Source organism: Gobius niger (assembly GCF_951799975.1).
Source record: "Gobius niger genome assembly, chromosome: 22".
Classification (NCBI taxonomy): Eukaryota; Metazoa; Chordata; class Actinopteri; order Gobiiformes; family Gobiidae; genus Gobius; species Gobius niger.
This window is the reverse complement of record NC_136873.1, coordinates 6,798,364-6,817,444: the sequence shown is the minus strand read 5'-3', so window position 1 is coordinate 6,817,444 and position 19,081 is coordinate 6,798,364. Positions and strand designations below refer to the sequence as shown.

Genomic DNA, 19,081 nt, shown 5'->3' with positions numbered 1-19,081 from the left:
TGTCTGTATTTTTGCACTGAACATGGAAAGCACTTTGGGGCAGTACTCTGTTTTTAAATGTGCTATATAAATAAACCTTGACCTTGAACTCGGGATTGTACAAAGAGCAATCTCTGGAGGCTAAATATATACTGTTATTATCCCTCTGAAAGGGTTCATTCGGCCTCTCAAACAAATCACAAAAGATTATTTATTTTAATCAGACCAGTAGCGTCCGAAACTTGTAAATGTCATGGTTTCACTGCAAAAAGTATTTAACTAGATCAGTATAAACATCTCAATTTGAGCACAATAATCCAAATTTTAGTTGTTTTGACTGGTTAAGACGTTCTTGGGCATTTGTCCTGGATTATTTCACTTGTTCTGAGATGTTTCTGACTCGTTTCGATGCATTTCGTCCTTATTTCAGGTCATTTTCTTTGCCAATGGGGAAAGAAAATTGGTCTTGTCTCATTGGTGAGTTTACTTTCTTATTTCAAAGCGAGATTTACCCTAGAACTGGTCTGAAATGTCCTCAAACAAGCAAAGTAAACTTGGTCCGATCAGGAAAAGTGTCCCTCCGGAGTGACCCCAGACCTCACATTGGAAACGACGCTCATAGAGGAAAACTCCACACTGAGAGAAATGAGGACACTTCTGTTGTGCAACCAAACTACTGCAGTAACTCAGAGCAGCATCAGGGGTGACAGAGGTCTCGGGAGAAGACAGGAGTCACATATCACCACACTGACCTTGACCTCCTGCTGCGGGCCGACACGTAACACTCCACAGTTCAGCAGAAGCGACACGTGGGGTTAGGAACAAGGAATTTCCAGACTTTTAGATAAGATTAGTCCTCTGCATGTCGTTTGAGTGGAGCTGGGGGAACTTGCCAGCATCATACTGAAATTCCTTTTGCTTTTCTCAAATAGTAAATATAGTATTTCCAAAAAGAGACACCATTCTTTGATTTTTCAGGATGAAATGTGATGGGGAAAATCTCTATCTCTATCCGCATGGCGCTGCTACCTTAAAGGGATATTTCATGATTTTTGACATAGGACCTAATTTCCTAGTTATCCAGAGTGTTGCTGATTTCTGGAGATATTTTCTTTTTTTTAAATTCATGCAGTTCTTATAATTTTAAGAGTTTAGTGGTGCTAGACTAGTGCATATCTATGGTAACTAGTGACAATAATTCAACAAAGATGTGACAAAAATGCAACAAAAATGTGACAAAAATTCAACACAAATGTGACAAAAATTCAACAAAAAAGTGACAAAAATTAAACAAAAAAGTGACAAAAATTAAACAAAAAAATGACAAAAATTCAACAAAAATGTGACAAAATTCAACAAAAAATCAAAAAAAAAAGTGACAAAAATTCAACAAAAAAGTGACAAAAATTCAACAAAAATGTGACAAAAATTAAACAAAAATGTGACAAAAATTAAACAAAAATGTGACAAAGATTCAACAAAAACTGACAAAAATTCAACAAAAAAGTGACAAAAATGCAACAAAAATGTGACAAAAATTCAACAAAAATGTGACAAAGATTCAACAAAAAGTGACAAAAATTCAACAAAAAAGTGACAAAAATTCAACACAAATTCAACAAAAATTCAACCAAAGAGTGACAAAAATTCAACAAACATCCAACAAAAATGTGACAAAAACTCAACCAAAGATGTGACAAAAATGTGACAAAAATGTGACAAGAATTCAACAAAAATTCAACAAAAATGTGACAAAAATTCAACAAAAAATTGACAAAAAAATCAACAAAACTGACAAAAATTAAAAATAAAAACATACAAAAGGTGACTCAACACAGCAACAATGCGAGGAAAAACATCAGTTTTGTGGGTCTTAGCTTTCAAATGAGGTGTTACACAGGCCTATATAATAAGCCAAAGAGGACAGAATGCATTTGGTTCAGGCGGGTGGTAAGAGGTTAAAGGCGGGGCATGAGTCCTGGCTGTGAAGGTTGTGTTGCCTTTTCATTTGTATTTCACATTTTAAGTTGAAAATGCGCTTTTTAAATGGAAAATGCTGCCGTTATTTCAATGTAAGGAACATTCAGTTTTGTTTACTCTACATTGGAGTCTTTACAACATGTGCCTCACCATCAATTTATATCGACTGCAATCTCAATCAGTCGGCAGTACAGAGAATGTGAGGCCTATTGCACACTATTTTATGAACTTACATCCTTGAAACTTGTTATCAAACATCAAATTTAACAAGCAAAAGTCTTACTGTGATCCTGAGTCTGAAACATGTCATGGTGAGCCGTCTGGAACAGTTGTGGGAACACATTGCAGCGATCATCACCCCATTAAAATGAACCTTTACTGAGGTCACTGTGAATAAACTTTGTCAGATCCTGTTGTTTCTGGTCATTAGTCTCGTATATAATTGGTACTTGTAAAAGCATGACTTCAGAACTATTTCAGCAAACCAAAAGATGAGATCGCTCCTGCTAAGAGTGAGGACAGAGATGAATGAACTTTAAGACATTGACAAAATAAATCACTATTTTGGGGGGAAAATGATGAAGCGGTTTTGTTATAAACCATCTGGAATATGTAGAAATGTGCTGTAAACATCTAAATTGACATTGCTTTGTTGCTCAAAAACAAGGCCGTGGGAACCCAGGGTGCTGAGGGCGCTGCAGCACACCCTGGTGGATAGTTTGTGAACTGCAGGCAATATTAACCCTTTCACTCCCACCTGAACCGAGCACATTTTCTCCAGCTTTACCCCAGTCCAAAAGCTTATGGAAAAAAGGTGACGAAAACAAGGATGAAAATGTGAAAAAAGTGAGAAAACATTGATGAAAAAGTGACAAAAAATTTTACAGAAAATGACAAAAATGGACAAAAAAAGTGAGAAAAATTTGGCGAAAAAAGTGAGAAAAATTTGGCGAAAAATCGAGAAAAAATGGCCAAAAAAGTGATAAGAATTTGACAAAAAATGCGAATAATTTGATGAAAAAGTGACAAAATATGGGCAAAAAAATGACAAAAAAATGACTAAAATTGACAAAAACTGGACAAAAAAGTGAGAAACATTTGACGAAAAATTGAGGAAAAAATTGACGAAAAAGTGACAAAAAATGGACAAAAAAGTGATGAGAATTTGACAAAAAAAATGCGAATAATTTGATGAAAAGGTGACAAAAAAATGGACCAAAAAAATTTTGACAAAAATGAGACGCCTGCCCGACAAAAAAAGTGATGAAAAAAAATCTGACGTGAGGGAAAAAGATCAATTTAGTTTTGTAGGTCTTTCAAATGAGGCGTTACACTGGCCTACAGGATTTGGGTAAAGCTGAACTGGAGAAAATGCTCTCGGTTCAGGCGGGAGTTAAGAGGTTAATACATAGAATTTATGCACAGAAAAAGTATTTTGGGGGTAAATTTTGTCCCTCAGCGCCCCCTAACTAAAACATCTTCCCACGGCTCTGCTCAAAAAGATAGTTGTCCTGAACAGGCAATTTTCCCCCTGTTTCTTCACTATTTTTCCTGTTTTTTTTCCAGGAGACACAGATTTCTTGGAATAATATGTGTTGTGGATCTGCTGTTGTGGATCTGCTGTTGTGGATCTACTGCTGTGGATCTACCAGCATCCAGCACGACGTCCGGCTCAGCGCTGCCATTAAATCAGCAGAAATCATCTTCAACAATCGAACATTCAAAACATCTGCTCGTCTGATCTGGCGTCATCTGCTAATTCGACGCATTCACACGACTCGCACACAACTCATCAGATTGACAGAAGACATAACAGGGAAATCACTGGCGCCAGATGTCGCTTTCATATTTGATGTGACTGCTTCATATGACATTTTTCAACTCCATAATTGCTCCGTTCAACCCCCAGCAACACAAAAAGGCCTGATCCAGCGTGGATGTTGTGTCTACAGGCTGCAGCTCACCATTAGTTCAGTAATCCATTCATCTGAGGATTCTGCAGATGTGGTTTTTAAGATTCATCGCTTGGCTGTGAAAAGCCCATGAAAAAAAAAGGCTGCACATGAACACAAACAGTTTCTGTGAGCAGGACTTTCCTCGTTTGAAAGCGAAGAACCTCCTAAGTTCAGCCACTGAGCTGTAGCGACTGGAGGCTGCACTGGCACTGACTTTATCTGGGACAGAATAAAGTCAGTGCCAGTGACTTTATTCAAAAATGTGACCAAAATTCAACAAAATGCGACAAAAATTCAACAAAAATGTGACAAAAATGTGACAAAAATGTGACAAAAATGTGACAAAAACTCAACAAAAAAGTGACAAAATTCAACAAAAATGTGACAAAAATTCAACAAAATTGTGACAAAAATTCAACCAAAATGTGACAAAAATTCAACAAAATTGTGACAAAAATTCAACAGAAAAGTGACAAAAATTCAACAAAAAAGTGACAAAAATTCAACAAAAATGTGACAAAAATTCAACAAAAATTCAACAAAAAAGTGACAAAAATTCAACAAAAAAGTGACAAAAAAGTGACAAAAATTCAACAAAAATTCAACAAAAATTCAACAAAAATGTGACAAAAATTCAACAAAAATGTGACAAAAATTCAACAAAAAAGTGACAAAAATTCAACAAAAATTCAACAAAAATGTGACAAAAATTCAACAAAAATTCAACAAAAATTCAACAAAAATTCAACAAAAATTCAATAAAAAAGTGACAAAAATTCAACAAAAATGTGACAAAATTTCAACAAAAATGTGACTAAAATTCAACAAAAAAGTGACAAAAATTCAACAAAAATGTGACAAAAATTCAACAAAAATGTGACAAAAATTCAACAAAAATGTGACAAAAATTCAACAAAAAAGTGACAAAATTCAACAAAAATGTGACAAAAATTCAACAAAAATGTGACAAAAATTCAACAAAAAAGTGACAAAATTCAACAAAAATATGACAAAAATTCAACAAAAAAGTGACAAAAATTCAACAAAAAGTGACAAAAATTCAACAAAAATTCAACAAAAAAGTGACAAAAAAGTGACAAAAATTCAACAAAAATTCAACAAAAATTCAACAAAAATTCAACAAAAATTCAACAAAAATTCAACAAAAAAGTGACAAAAATTCAACAAAAATGTGACAAAAATTCAACAAAAATGTGACAAAAACTCAACAAAGATGTGACAAAAATTCAACAAAAATTCAACAAAAATTCAACAAATATTCAACAAAAAAGTGACAAAAATTCAACAAAAATGTGACAAAAAGCTCAACCAAAAAGTGACAACAACAAAAAAAAAAAAAACATACAAGAGGTGACACAACACAGCAACAATGCGAGGAAAAAGATCAGTTTTAGCTTTCAAATGAGGTGTTACACAGGCCTATATAATAGCCAAAGAGGACACCTCCACCTGAGCACCCACAAGGCAGAGACACCACACCTCAACCAAAATGGCAGGTTGGACACGGCTCTGAAATTGTTAAAATCATTACAGTCCAAATTGCTCTTCTTCAACAGGGGCCTCACCACCGCCCCTTTAAAAGGCAGGGCATGTTTAAAAGATCATCTCTAAAAGATCCATAAAATGTTTTTAAAAAGGTGTTGGGACCGGGTCTAAAAGACATGTGGAGGGCCTCACTGAGGAGAAAACTTTATCAAGCATCTCAGTATTAACCAGGACAAAACTGTCTAGTGTTTTCTCTGGAAAAAATAGAAAATCAGATGTATTTAAAACCGTGTTACTTTGGGTAGAAAGCTCCTTTGTGAAATCCACGTGTAGTAATGCCATGCCACTATGCCTAGCGCCTAGGGCTGTGCAATTAATCGAAATTCGATTACGATTTCGATTACAACAGTAAACGATTACAAAATTAGCATAATGGCAAAAAAACGATTATAATTTTTTTTTTTTTTCAATTTTTTTTTTCAATTTTTTTTTCCACATTTTTTTTTCTAATTTTTAGTTTGGGGATTTTTGTCTTTTTTTGCTGGATTTTCGTCTTTTTGCTGGATTTTTGTCACTTTTTTGTTGGATTTTTGTCTTTTTTTGATGGATTTTTGTCATTTTTTTGCTGGATTTTTGTCACTTTTTTGTTGGATTTTTGTCATTTTTTTGTTGGATTTTTGTCATTTTTTTGCTGGATTTTTGTCACTTTTTTGTTGGATTTTTGTCATTTTTTTGTTGGATTTTTGTCATTTTTTTGCTGGATTTTTGTCATTTTTTTGCTGGATTTTGTCATTTTTTTGCTGGATTTCTTTCTTTTTTTGCTGGATTTTTGACATTTTTTTGATGGATTTTTGCCACTTTTTTGCTGGATTTTTGTTTTTTTTGATGGATTTTTGTCGTTTTTTTGATTGGTTTTTGTCACTTTTTTGCAGGATTTTTGTCATTTTTTTGATGGATTTTTGTCACTTTTTTGCTGGATTTTTGTCATTTTTTTTGATGGATTTTTGTCATTTTTTTGATAGATTTTTGTCACTTTTTTGCTGGATTTTTGTCTTTTTTTTATGGATTTTTGTCATGTTTTTGATGGATTTTTGTCATTTTTTGCTGGATTTTTGTCACTTTTTTGATGCTTTTTTGTCATTTTTTGTTGAATTTTTGTCACTTTTTTGATGGATTTTTTTTAAGGCAACAAATAATCATTTGAATAATCGTTATTTCAATTATGACTAAAATAATCGTGATTATTATTTTTTCAATAATCGAGCAGCTCTACTAGCACCACTAAACTCTTCAAATATAAGGACTGCATGAATAAAAAGAAAAATATATCTCCATAAATCAACAACACTCTGGATAACTAGGAAATGAGGCCCTTTGTCAAAAATCCTGAAATATCCCTTTAACAAGAAACAGAAATGTTATTCCTACAACTGTTTAAGCAAATAATTCCATCAAAAGCTGTTTATTTAGTTTGTTTCGTTTCTAAACTTGTGTAGACAGGTGAAAAAAAGCCCACCGGCTAATTTTCTACATGGTTGTGTGAAGATTTATGAGAGAAATGTGAGAACAAAGTGTGTAGCACGGAGACAGTTCCTGGAAAGTTCTTTGAGACACTCATGAGGCGCGAACAAAAACAACAGCCGCAATACTTTTGTTTTTGAAGCACTTGAATAAGAACCGCACCTGTGTTACTGATTCTCTCCAGGCTGAGAGTCATGTTTTGTGTTAACCTCTGAACTGAGCACATTTTCTCCAGTTTGGCTTTACCCAAATCTTGTTCTTCAAAGTTCTTGATTAAAGTGTGAAAATAGCGACGAAAACGAGGATGAGAACACAACGAAACGTGACAAAGGAAGCAAGAAAAGAGCGACATAAATGTGGCGAAAAATTGGCGAAACCACGAGGAAAAGGCAAAGAAAAAAACAGAAAAAGTAACAAAAACAGAGAAAAAAAGAATGAAAACTCGACAAAAAAAGACGCAAAAACTAAAAAAAAACACGAAAACGCGACAAAAAACTATGAAAAAATGTCAAAAAAACTGAAAACATGAGAAAAAAAACACAAACTCGACAAAAAACACACGAAGACGCGACAAAAAACCAATGAAAACAGGACAAAAAAAACATGACAACTCAACAAAAAAAAAACACGACAAAAAACTGAAAACATGACAAAAAAACACAAAACTCGACAAAAAACCCAACGAAAATGCGACAAAAAAAACTATGAAAACTGAAAACATGACAACAACAAAAAAAAAATTGACAAAAAAAATATGAAAACGTGACAAAAAAAAAAAAGACAAAAAAAAAAGAAACACACGAAGACACAACAACAGAAAAACACGACAAAAAACATAACAAAATAAACGATGAAAGCTCGACATAAAAAAACATGACAAAAAACTATGAAAACATGACAAAAAACACACAAAAACGCGACAAAAAACTATGAAAAACATGACAAAAAACCACATAACTCGACAAAAAAAGAAACACAAAAAAAAAAAAAAAAAAAAAACGATGAAAGCTCGACATAAAAAAACATGACAAAAAATAAAACACAAAAACTTGCCCAAAAAAACATGAAAACTTGGCAAAATAACTATGAAAAAAAAAAAAAAAAAAAAAAGTGTAGCTTTCAAATGAGGCATTACACTGTTGCTTACACTGGAGAAATTGTGCTTGGTTAAGATTTTAAGTAATAAAACACGAGACCTCGCAGATGTTGAGGCATCTCTGCGCGTGAACAATTAATTAGCCACACCTGCACGTGCAATGCAAGTTCACAAACTTCCAAAAGCAATACGTTATTAGACTTTATCCTCACGCGCTTCAACTCACCTGAGCTTTTTACAGTTACTTGAAAAAAAAAAACACATTTCTTTCAACCACACGTTTTTGCGATTACTCCGAGCACTTTTTCCTACCCGCGAGCAGCATCCCGGAGCCGGACTCTGCTCCCGAGCCCACCGCGGCGTCGTCCGGAGCCGCCCCGGTCCGCAGCATCACCGGGGAGAGGCACAGGCACAGGGTCCACGGAAGCCAGCAGCGACCAGGCATGTCCTGACGGGTTCAAACACGGTTAGTTCTGGAGAGAAACGTCACAAAATCTGCGCGTGAACACGTTAAGTTAAAGTACTTTTTCCGTAGGGTCGCTGGTGCGGAGTCAGAAGCGCTTCATCCTCCTCCCGTGTCCTCGTGGGGTCAGTGTGGCCCGCGCGCGCGCAGCATCCCGAGGAGTCTGCACGAGCTACGCCCCCGTGTGCTCGTGTGGACCAATCAGAAGGCCCACGAGATTCACGACCGAACCAGCCAGGTCGAAAAGTGGACTAGACTCAGAGCCGTGGGAAGATGTTTTAGTTAGTGGGCGCTGAGGGACAAAATTTACCCCCAAAATACTTTTTCTGTGCATAAATGCTATTTATTAACCTCTTAACTCCCGCCTGAACCGAGAGCATTTTCTCCTGTTCAGCTTTTTTTTCATCACTTTTTTGTCAAATTTCTGTGACTTTTTTGTCAAATTATTTGCATTTTTTGTCAAATTCTTCTCACTTTTTCGTCCATTTTTTTTTAATTTTTCGTCCATTTTTTCTCATTTTTTTGTCAAATTTTTGTCCATTTTTTTCATTTATTGTCAATTTTTTGTCACTTTTCCGTCAAATTATTCACATTTTTTTGTCAAATTCTTATCACTTTTTCATCCATTTTTTCATCCATTTTTTCTCAATTTTTTCTCAATTTTTTCTAATTTTTTTGTCAATTTTTGGCAAATTATAGTCCATTTTTGTCAATTTTTGTCAATTTTTTGTCACTTTTTCGTCAAATTATTTGCATTTTTTGTCAAATTCTTCTCACTTTTTCATCCATTTTTTCTCAAGTTTTTGTCAAATTTTTCTCACTTGTTTGTCAATTTTTTGTAAATTTTTTGTCACTTTTTCGTCAAATTATTCACATTTTTTTGTCAAATTTTTATCACTTTTTCGTCAATGTTTTCTCCCTTTTTTGTCAAATTTTTGTCCATTTTTGTCATTTTTTGTCACTTTTTTTGTCACTTTTTCGTCAAATTATTTGCATTTTTTTTGTCAAATTCTTCTCACTTTTTCGTCAATGTTTTCTCTCTTTTTTCACATTTTCATCCTTGTTTTTGTCTCAGTTTTGTTGCTATTTTCACACCTTTTTTCCAGAAGCTTTTGGATTGGGGTAAAGCTGGAGAAAATGTACTCGGTTCAGGTGGGAGTTAAGGGGTTAATATTCCCTGCAGTTCACAAACTATCCACCAGGGGGTGCTGCAGCGCCCTCAGCACCCTGGGTTCCCACACTAAACTTGTTCTAAATACGGTTTAATCTCTTGAACCTGAACCGAGCGCATTTTAGCCTAGTTTGGTTTTACCCTAATCTAAAAGCTTCTTGAAGTGTTGAAAATATATAGCGGCAAAAACGAGGATGAAAACGCAACAAATATGGGACAAAAATGCAACAAAAATGTGACAAAATTCAACAAAAAAAGTGACAAAAATTCAACAAAAATGTGACAAAAAATCAACAAAAAATGACAATAAATCGACAAAAAAGTGACAAAAATGTGAAATAAACGCGGCGACAACGCAACAATAATATTCACGATCATGAAAATGCAACAACAAAAAAAGAAACGTGAAAAAGTGGCAAAATTTGAAAAAAGAAAAATAGAAAAACTAAACAAAAATGTGGCAAAAAGATGCCGAAAACAAAAGAGCGTCAAAAAAAGTGGCAAAAATGAGCTGAAAAAGAACATGAAAAAGTGACGACAACACGTCAACAACAACAAAAGATCTGTTTACATCCGTTTTGTAGGCCTTAGCTTTCAAATAGGGCGTTACACTGGGCTATGGGCTGTGAGCTCCAGTCAAGAAGCTTTGGTTAAGGCAGAACTGGAGACAATGCACTTAAGAACTAAGTAACTCATGCCCCTAGAGGCCATAAGCGCCACTGCAAGTGCTGTAGCATGTTGTGTTTTTTTACTCATTGTCTGTGAGAGTAAATACTGAAAGAAAAGACAAAGGGACAGAGGGATATTGTACATCCAATTAGAGATCATTTTTTCACTGAAACTTGGCTGTAAATACTGTTTAAAAGGCGCTAGCCCGCAGCTAGCTTTGCCCGTTAGCCTGTTAGCTTCTTCTTCGTGATACCATTAGTGTGTGTTGGTGACTCCGACCCGTAGGCAGCCAACGCCCGGGGGAGATGAAAGACCCCCCAATCATCCCATTAACACTTGTATTACCCCCAGAGGGACTACGAAAAGGATTTATTAAGGTAAACAAGTTACTTACTGCTTTAAGGTGGGTGGTAAGAGATTGAAAAATACGTTTTATGAACAATGCCTGTCAAAAGTTTGGAAATTCTTTTTTTCTTTTGTATTTCAAGACCAATCACATTGTGATTTATTTATAAATTATAGGTCCTATATCATGCAAAAAAAAAGAGCTTTTAACCATCCATCCATCCATCCATTTTCTTCCACATTTCCGTTGCCGGGTCATTGGGGGCAGCTGTTGAAGTTGCCCAAATCACATTGCACCAGCCCCTATGGCTCCTCCTGCAGGTGGTGGGTCCACAGAAGGACGGCCTCACGATTCAAACCGGGACTGTTGGTCTCTCATGAGGGGCTTCTGAACCGCTCTTGGTCTGGCCCGTCACCTATAGGACCTGTTTGCCATGAGAGACCCTACCAGGGGCACGAAGCCCCCGACAACAGAGCTCCCAGGATCATTCAGGCGCTCAAACCCCTCCATCATGTTAAGCTGGCGGTTCCTGGAGGGGGCTTTCAACCATGTTGTTATGCTATTCCCTCATCAAAAACACCTGTTTTTTGTTTGTGTTTTTTGGCTTCATTCACGAAGTTCTGAGCAATCCTCCTGATTTCTGCTCTCTGAGCAACTGCTCCTAGAGCAGTGGTTCTCAACCTTTTGGCGCCGCGACCCTCATTTTAACAGTTAAAGGGTTCGTGACCCCCGCTCGGATCACACCGTGAGAAATAGAAATAGTAGCCTACATAATTCTTAAAGGAATAGGCCGCCGTTTTTACATACTGAGATATGCTCTTACCTCACTTTAGACGTGTTAATATATCCCCGTCTGGTCTTTGTCCGTGCGCTCTGCCAGGCAAACGGAGCACATACGCAGCCTCTCCCACATGTCACATAGCTCCAAAAAAGCTCACGATAGAAGCTACCAAGCTCTTCCACGTGTTCCCCATTTAAATAAAGTTACGTGAAGTGTTTTCATGCGAAGAATATTTACACAGAAATGTAACGTGTCGATTTTATAAGCAAATAAAAAGGGGGACTATATTGTGAGGCGTAATGATACGAGGAGCAAAACGTCCGCGCAGTAACTCCTAAAGACTTCCCCCGCTCACTTCCGTCAATAACCTTTAATAGATTCTTCAAAATGGCCGCCTTTTGCTTTGATTACAGCTTCTTTCTCAATGAGCTTCACCGTGCAGGCTACAAAAGAAGACATCACCTCTGTCATTGTCATATAGCTCTTTATTTATAGACTCATATTTATACAAAATCTAAAGGTACAGTCCAAGTGACAGTCAAGTAACATGACAGATCAGGCAGCGAACGAACTCAGCCAAACCCCCCAAACACATCCAAGAACAACATTTCAATACGCGATCCCTCGTCCAATAGCGTTATCCGACACGTTTGGCGTCTGCGATGTCGTTTCCTCTTTGAGAAGAATCTGAAAAAGAAAATTGTGTGCGTGCATTTAAACCGTTAAATGCAGGAAAGAGTCCGACCTAATCGTGGAGGAAAGTAAAAAAAGGCGCATCTCTTTTCTTGCGCATGCACATTTCACAACATGCGGGACAAAAGGGAAGACCTTTCATTCACCGGCACAGAACGGGGAGAGGGGAAGAAATCGATCAGTTCAAATGCTGATAAAGCCTTGGCACGTAGGGCTGCGTGATTAAAACAAATGAAAATCAGTATTTGTTTAGCAGTACATGATTCAACTACAGATGTTTTAGGTCGACTTGAAGCTTTTGTAGCTTTAACCTCTTTCCACCCGCCGAAACCAAATGCATTCTCTCCTCTTTGCCATTGTCGTCACTTTTTATTTCCCATATGTGTTTTTGTCACTTTTTTATGGCACTTTTGTTACTTTTTTGATGAATTTTTGTCACATTTTTCCTAGATTTTTGTCACTTTTTTTGCTGGATTTTTGTCACTTTTTTCCTAGATTTTTGACACTTTTTTCCTGTATTTTTGTCACTTTTTTCCTGGATTTTTGTCACTTTTTTCCTGGATTTTGGTCATTTTTTTCCTTGATTTTTGTCATTTTTTTCCTTGATTTTTGTCACTTTTTTCCTGGATTTTTGTCCCTTTTTTGCTGGATTTTTGTCACTTTTTTGCTGGATTTTTGACACTTTTTCTTCCTGGATTTTTGTCACTTTTTCTTCCTGGATTTTTGTCACTTTTTCCTGGATTTTTGACACTTTTTCCTGGATTTTTGACACTTTCTTTCCTGGATTTTTGTCACTTTTTTGCTGGATTTTTGTTACTTTTTTCCTGGATTTTTGCCACTTTTTTCCTGGATTTTTGTCACTTTTTTCCCTGAATTTTTGTCACTTTTTTGCTGGATTTTTGACACTTTTTTCCTGGATTTTTGTCACTTTTTCCAGGATTTTTGACACTTTTTTTCCTGGATTTTTGTCACTTTTTTCCTGGATTTTTGTCACTTTTTTCCTGGATTTTTGTCACTTTTTTCCCTGAATTTTTTTCACTTTTTTCCTGGATTTTTCTCACTTTTTTCCTGGATTTTTCTCACTTTTTTCCTGGATTTTTCTCACTTTTTTCCTGGATTTTTCTCACTTTTTTCCTGGATTTTTCTCACTTTTTCCCTGGATTTTTCTCACTTTTTTCCTGGATTTTTCTCACTTTTTTCCTGGATTTTTGTCAATTTTTTCCTGCATTTTTCTCACTTTTTTCCAGCATTTTTCTCACTTTTTATCAATTTACATCCTCATTTTCTTCTCGCCTTTTGTCGCCATTTTGAAGAAGCTTTTAGATTTGGAGAATTCGGAGAACAGGAGAAAACATGTTCAGGCGGGAGTTAAGAGGTTAAAACTTACTCACAGTAGCACAAGTGTTTTTACTCAAGTACAGGTTCTTCAAAAAGTTACCATATAGTTGCAACCATCATTCAGATGAAAAGGAATGTACATAATTTTAGTTTATGGCTTCATACACACAAAACAAATGAATAGTTGGCCCCTTGATTGAGTTCGATAAGAATTGTGTATTTCAATATAACCCTGTATAGAACATTTGACACGTGGTTTCATACACTGGTTCGGTCCCACTAAAGCTTGAACCCGGTGGTTTAAAGCATAAAGCTACAGAGGACGGGGAGGAGGGGGGGGGGTCCACATGTTGCATAGCCCTATGGTTCACAGCAACAGTCAGCAGCAACACCACAGCCTCACACAGTACCGAGGGAACTGCGCAGTGACGGCTTTCCCCCAGCAGATGGCAGCAGAGGAGAAGGGTTTCACAGAGAGGAGGGATATACCAGCATTTGGTCACTTCTTCATTTTGAAATCAGCGACTATAGATTAAAAAAAGGATCTTCCTGTCTTCCTTCACTTTATGGCTTTGCTTCCGTTTTCCTAAATCGACCGAACACAGAATTTTACCCTGATTACGACGGAGAATAAGAAAGAGAATATGCAGTGCAGGCCTCGCACAACCGGGATCTCCAACACCCAGGTCTCCAGCTCAAGTTCTACTGGAATGGAGAGTAGTTTTTCCTCTGCCTTTGGTCATAAATGATGATGATGATGAACAGGATCTGACTTCAATAATGATCAAATGATGGAAATGAAGCTCAAGGGCAAGCAGAGCATTGACTGATGAAGGAAAATGCCCCGCTGTGTTAAAACAGAGCCACTTATGTTGAAATTTAAAACAAGAGCTGCAGGAACAAGTCTATTTCAGTGGGCCCTGGTTCTCTGGGGTTTCAATCATTTGAAGCACCTTAAAGGAACAGGCCACCGTTTTTCCACACTGAGATATGTTCTTACCTGAGCTTAGACAAGTTGATGCTTAACTCTCTGGTCTTTTGGGCCGGTCAGATCGAGAAACAAGCCCCGTTATATCTCACACTGGCCCACACTTAGCGCCAAAAGCATCCCTATCATTATACAGATGCAATTACACAATTCCTCCACTAGAGGGATGTGACGCCTTTTATACCCTTCTGGAGGCGCTTTCTTGAGTTATGGTTCCCACTAGGGATGGGCGATACCACATTTTTTGGAATCGATACGATACCGATACTTTTGCGGTCATTTTTTGTCGATACCGATACTGGTCATTTCATATGGGTGAATATGTTTCAATCAATATACATTTCTAAAACTGGTTATTTTATATAATTAACTGGTCAATTAAAATTATATTACTTTAACTGTTTAACTGGTTAATGAAACAATACTAATGTGAAATTAAATACATAATCAAAATGTTTAATTAATACTTAACCCCTTAACGCCTAGTGGTACTAATTCATGACATACCTCTTCTTGCAAGACTGTGGCTAAAATAACGCATGTTTTCCCTTGATGCCTGTGTGCGCACATCCATGCCGTACCCAGGAACGTTTTGTAAGCACTAGTTTCTCGTATGACTGGTCAGAGCAGGAACCACATCCAGGTCATGGTAGCTACTACATATCAAGGCTGCATGTAATGTAAGTTGAGTGGTGCTAAAATAAAATTATGTAGCAGCTCATTGTTTCCATCTTTAGATTATTGATTGTAATGAACTTCGTGTGAGTATTTGAAGATTTCAGTACGTCATGAATCAGCGACGTCAGTCCATCTGTTTACTGTTCTAATATCCTAACCTGAATACACAAGTGTTCAGTGTATGTGCATTTACATTTGTATTAATTTAGAACAAATAAATGTTGTAATTTGAATACATTAAAAAAAATGCCTGTTGTCACTAATTTACGACATACCTAAAACTATATCTGTACTATGTGCTACTGATAAATTAACAATCTCCACTTAATTTACCATCAGCTAAGCAAAACACTGATAATATATTTTTTTGTATAATTGGAAATAAATTCAGGGTTGAAGTGGTTAAATGGCAAACAAAACCTAAAACAGTTCAATTCTTTGCTGTTGTGAGCAGTTTTGGCTCAGAACAAAGAAATAAATCATCCTTTTGTGTTGACAATTGCTGCCCCGCCTTCCTTTTACATATGCAAATTAGTATCGATACTTTTTGCCCAATATCGATACTTAAAAAGTAGCCGTTTGGTATCGATATACTGATTCTTTGGTATCGATCCGCCCATCCCTAGTTCCCAGATAATCTCGTATAATGAGCAATGGGCGTCTCAGACTTAACACTCATACCCCTCACATTGCCAATATAAGGGGAAATAGTTTATTGTAACTTTCTCCAGGACCCACAGAACCTCAGACCTATATTTTCCTATACATTTTAGACAATATATGCCTAAGCTATGTCTAAGCTCAGGTAAGAACTTATCTCACTATGGAACAACCGTGGCCTGTTCCTTTAACATATAGCAAAAACCTGCCTCAGCTACTTCAAGTCCAAAGGGAGATGGAAAAGCTGTGGTGTTTTATGGAATAAATTAGCGTAAAAAAAGGAAAGGTGTCCTGGAGCATCGTAGAGGCCTCTGTGATGGAAAGTGAAGGCGCCGCTAACTACACGCACAGCCATTGGATCACAATAAGGTCAATTTCAAACAAAAATCAAAACAAATTTACAAATAAAATGTTCCATAATGCACCTTTAACCTCTTAACTCCCGCCTGAACCGAGAGGATCTTTTTCCTCACGTCATCATTTTTTCCATCATTTTTTTGTTGGGTATTCAACTCATTTTTTGGTCAAATTTTTAGCAAATTTCTGTAATTTTTTGTCACATTTTTTTTTTTTTTTTCAATTCTTTATCAAATTTTTGTCATTTTTTTTTGTTACATTTTGGTCATTTTTTGGTCAATTTTTTGTAATTTTTGTGTCAAATTTTTGTCACTTTTTGTCATATTTTTGTAATTTTTTTTGTAATTTTTTGTAATTTTTTGTCAATTTCTTTTGACATTTTGGGGACATTTTTGCCACTTTTTCCATCCATTTTTTGTCACTTTTTTTGTCAATGCTTTCTCACATTTTTGTCTCATTTTTGTCATTTTTTGGTCATTTTTTGTCATTTTTCGTCAATTTTTCGTCAATTTTTTGTCAATTTCTTGTGACATTTTGGGGACATTTTTGCCACATTTTCATCAATTTTCCGTCACTATTTTGTCAATGCTTTCTCACATTTTTGTAATTTTTTTGTCATTTTCTGTCACTTTTTTTGTTTTGTTTTTCCGTCAATTCTTTATCACATTTTTGTCATTTTTTTGTCACATTTTTGTAAATGTTTTTTGTCATTTTTTGTCACTTTTTTTTTGTTTGTTTGTTTTTCCGTCAATTCTTTATCAAATTTTTGTTATTTTTTTGTCACATTTTTGTAATTTTTGTGTCAAATTTTTATCACATTTTGTTACATTTTTGTCATTTTTTTGTCAATTTTTCGTCAATTTTTTGTCAATTTCCTGTGACATTTTTGCCACTTTTTCATCAATTTTCCATCACTTTTTTTGTCAATGTTTTCTCACTTTTTTCTCACATTTCCATCATTGTTTTCGTCCCAGTTTTGCTGCTACTTTCACAGCTTTTTCCCAGAAGCTTTTGGACTGGGGTAAAGCCAAACTGGAGAAAATGCTCTCGGTTCAGGTGGGAGTTAAGGGGTTAAAAATAAAAATGAATTGAAAAATGATCGAATCTAATGAACACTGACCAAATGCTGGTACACTGGCCTGATATTGAGATCTGCTATATTTGAAAAAGAAAGGCAAAAATGCTCAACTCACACCTTCAGGCAAAAAACACACTATTAGAGACAAGACCCTGCATGCACGACTTTGGATATCACACGATTCAGTACAAAAAAAGTGTTTGTTTTTGCATTCTGTTCATGACATTTTGTAGTATTAGGCTATGAGCTTCTTTTTTTTTTTTTTTTTTTTCTCGAGCGACGTGTGCTTCAGAAGTCCACTGTTGGTCCACGCTGAAATAAAACAGAGAAGAGGCACTTGGTATTCAGCCGAAAGGTCTGTCTAGGTCCCACTGTTGGTGTGCTCTTCGAATTTACAATTTACAGAAAAGGAGTAGGTTCCGTGCAATGGTCCGTAGTGCGAAGAAGCTAATTCCGGCTAGCATCGCGCGCTCACAACCGTTTCCTGTCCTTGCTTTGAGGTCAAAAAGATTATTTTTGTTGACAGTACGCCCAAAATGGATGATCACAACATGTTAAAATATGTAAAGACATCTGTGTTTACAAATGTAGTTCTGTTGTTGTTGTTTTTTGACGCTAACGGCTAATGCTAATGCTAATGTGAAGCAAAATATCACCACAATCTGGACTAACTTGCTTGAAACTTGCTAGTTCAGCCTGACTCAAATCCATAAGGTCACCACAACCTTTAGGCCAGAGTAATAAACGCCTCATTTCTTAACATCTGTGTTTACAAATGTAGTTCTGTTGTTTTAACGCTAACGGCTAATGCTAATGCTAATGTGAAGCAAAATATCGCCACAATCTGGACTAACTTGCTTGAAACAAATCTTATGTCTTTCAAACCTAGTTCAGCCTGACCCAAATCCACAAGGTCATCACAGCCAGAGTAATAAACGCCTCATTTGAAAGCTAAGACCTACAAAGCTAATGTAAATAGATCTTTTCCCTTGCGTTTTTGTAATCACTTCTTTTGTCCCTTTTCTCTTATGTCTTTTTTGTTGGGTTTTCATGCTCGTTTTTGTCTCACTTTTTTCAAGAAGCTTCTATTTTTGGGTCCGGTTTTTGAAAAGACATGGACAGGAAAATCTTTAAAGACATCTGTGTTTACAAATGTAGTTCCGTTGTTGTTGTTTTAACGCTAACGGCTAATGCTAATGCTAATGTGAAGCAAAACATCGGCACAATCTGGACTAACTTGCTTGAAACAAACTACTTTCTAACTTAGTTCAGCCTGACCTAAATCCACAAGGTCACCACAATCTATACACCAGAGTAATAAACGCCTGATTTGAAAGCTAAGACCGACAAAGCTAATGTAAATGGATCTTTCCCCTTGTGTTTTCGTTCCTCATGTCTTTTTCATTGGGTTTTCATGCTTGTTTTTGTCTTATTTCTGTTCAAGAAGCTTCTATTTTTGGGTCTGGTTTTGAAAAGACATGGACAGGAAAATCTTTAAAGACATCTGTGTTTACAAATGTAGTTCTGTTGTTGTTGTTTTAACGCTAACGGATAATGCTAATGTGAAGCAAAACATCGCCACAATTTGGACTAACTTGCTTGAAACAAACTACTTTCTAACCTAGTTCAGCCTGACTCAAATCCACAAGGTCACCACAACCTATAGGCCAGAGTAATAAACGGCTCATTTGAAAGCTAAGACCTACAAAGCTAATGTAAATGGATCTTTCCCCTTGCGTTTTCGTTCCTTATGTCTTTTTCATTGGGTTTTCATGCTTGTTTTTGTCTTATTTCTGTTCAAGAAGCTTCTATTTTTGGGTCT

At 36.1% G+C, this 19,081-nt stretch overlaps 1 protein-coding gene across 1 annotated transcript in view; it reads right to left on the bottom strand.

The window, feature by feature from the left end:
* Nucleotides 1-8,482, bottom strand: part of LOC306981570 (uncharacterized protein) — a gene marked incomplete at its 5' end in the record, with an annotated part of 139,220 nt that extends 130,738 nt beyond the window's left edge. The window contains one exon of the mRNA XM_079581178.1: nt 8,350-8,482. Within this exon, the coding sequence (XP_079437304.1) occupies nt 8,350-8,482 (133 nt within the window). The remainder of the gene's footprint in view (nt 1-8,349) is intronic.
* Between the last annotated feature and the right edge of the window lie 10,599 nt (nt 8,483-19,081).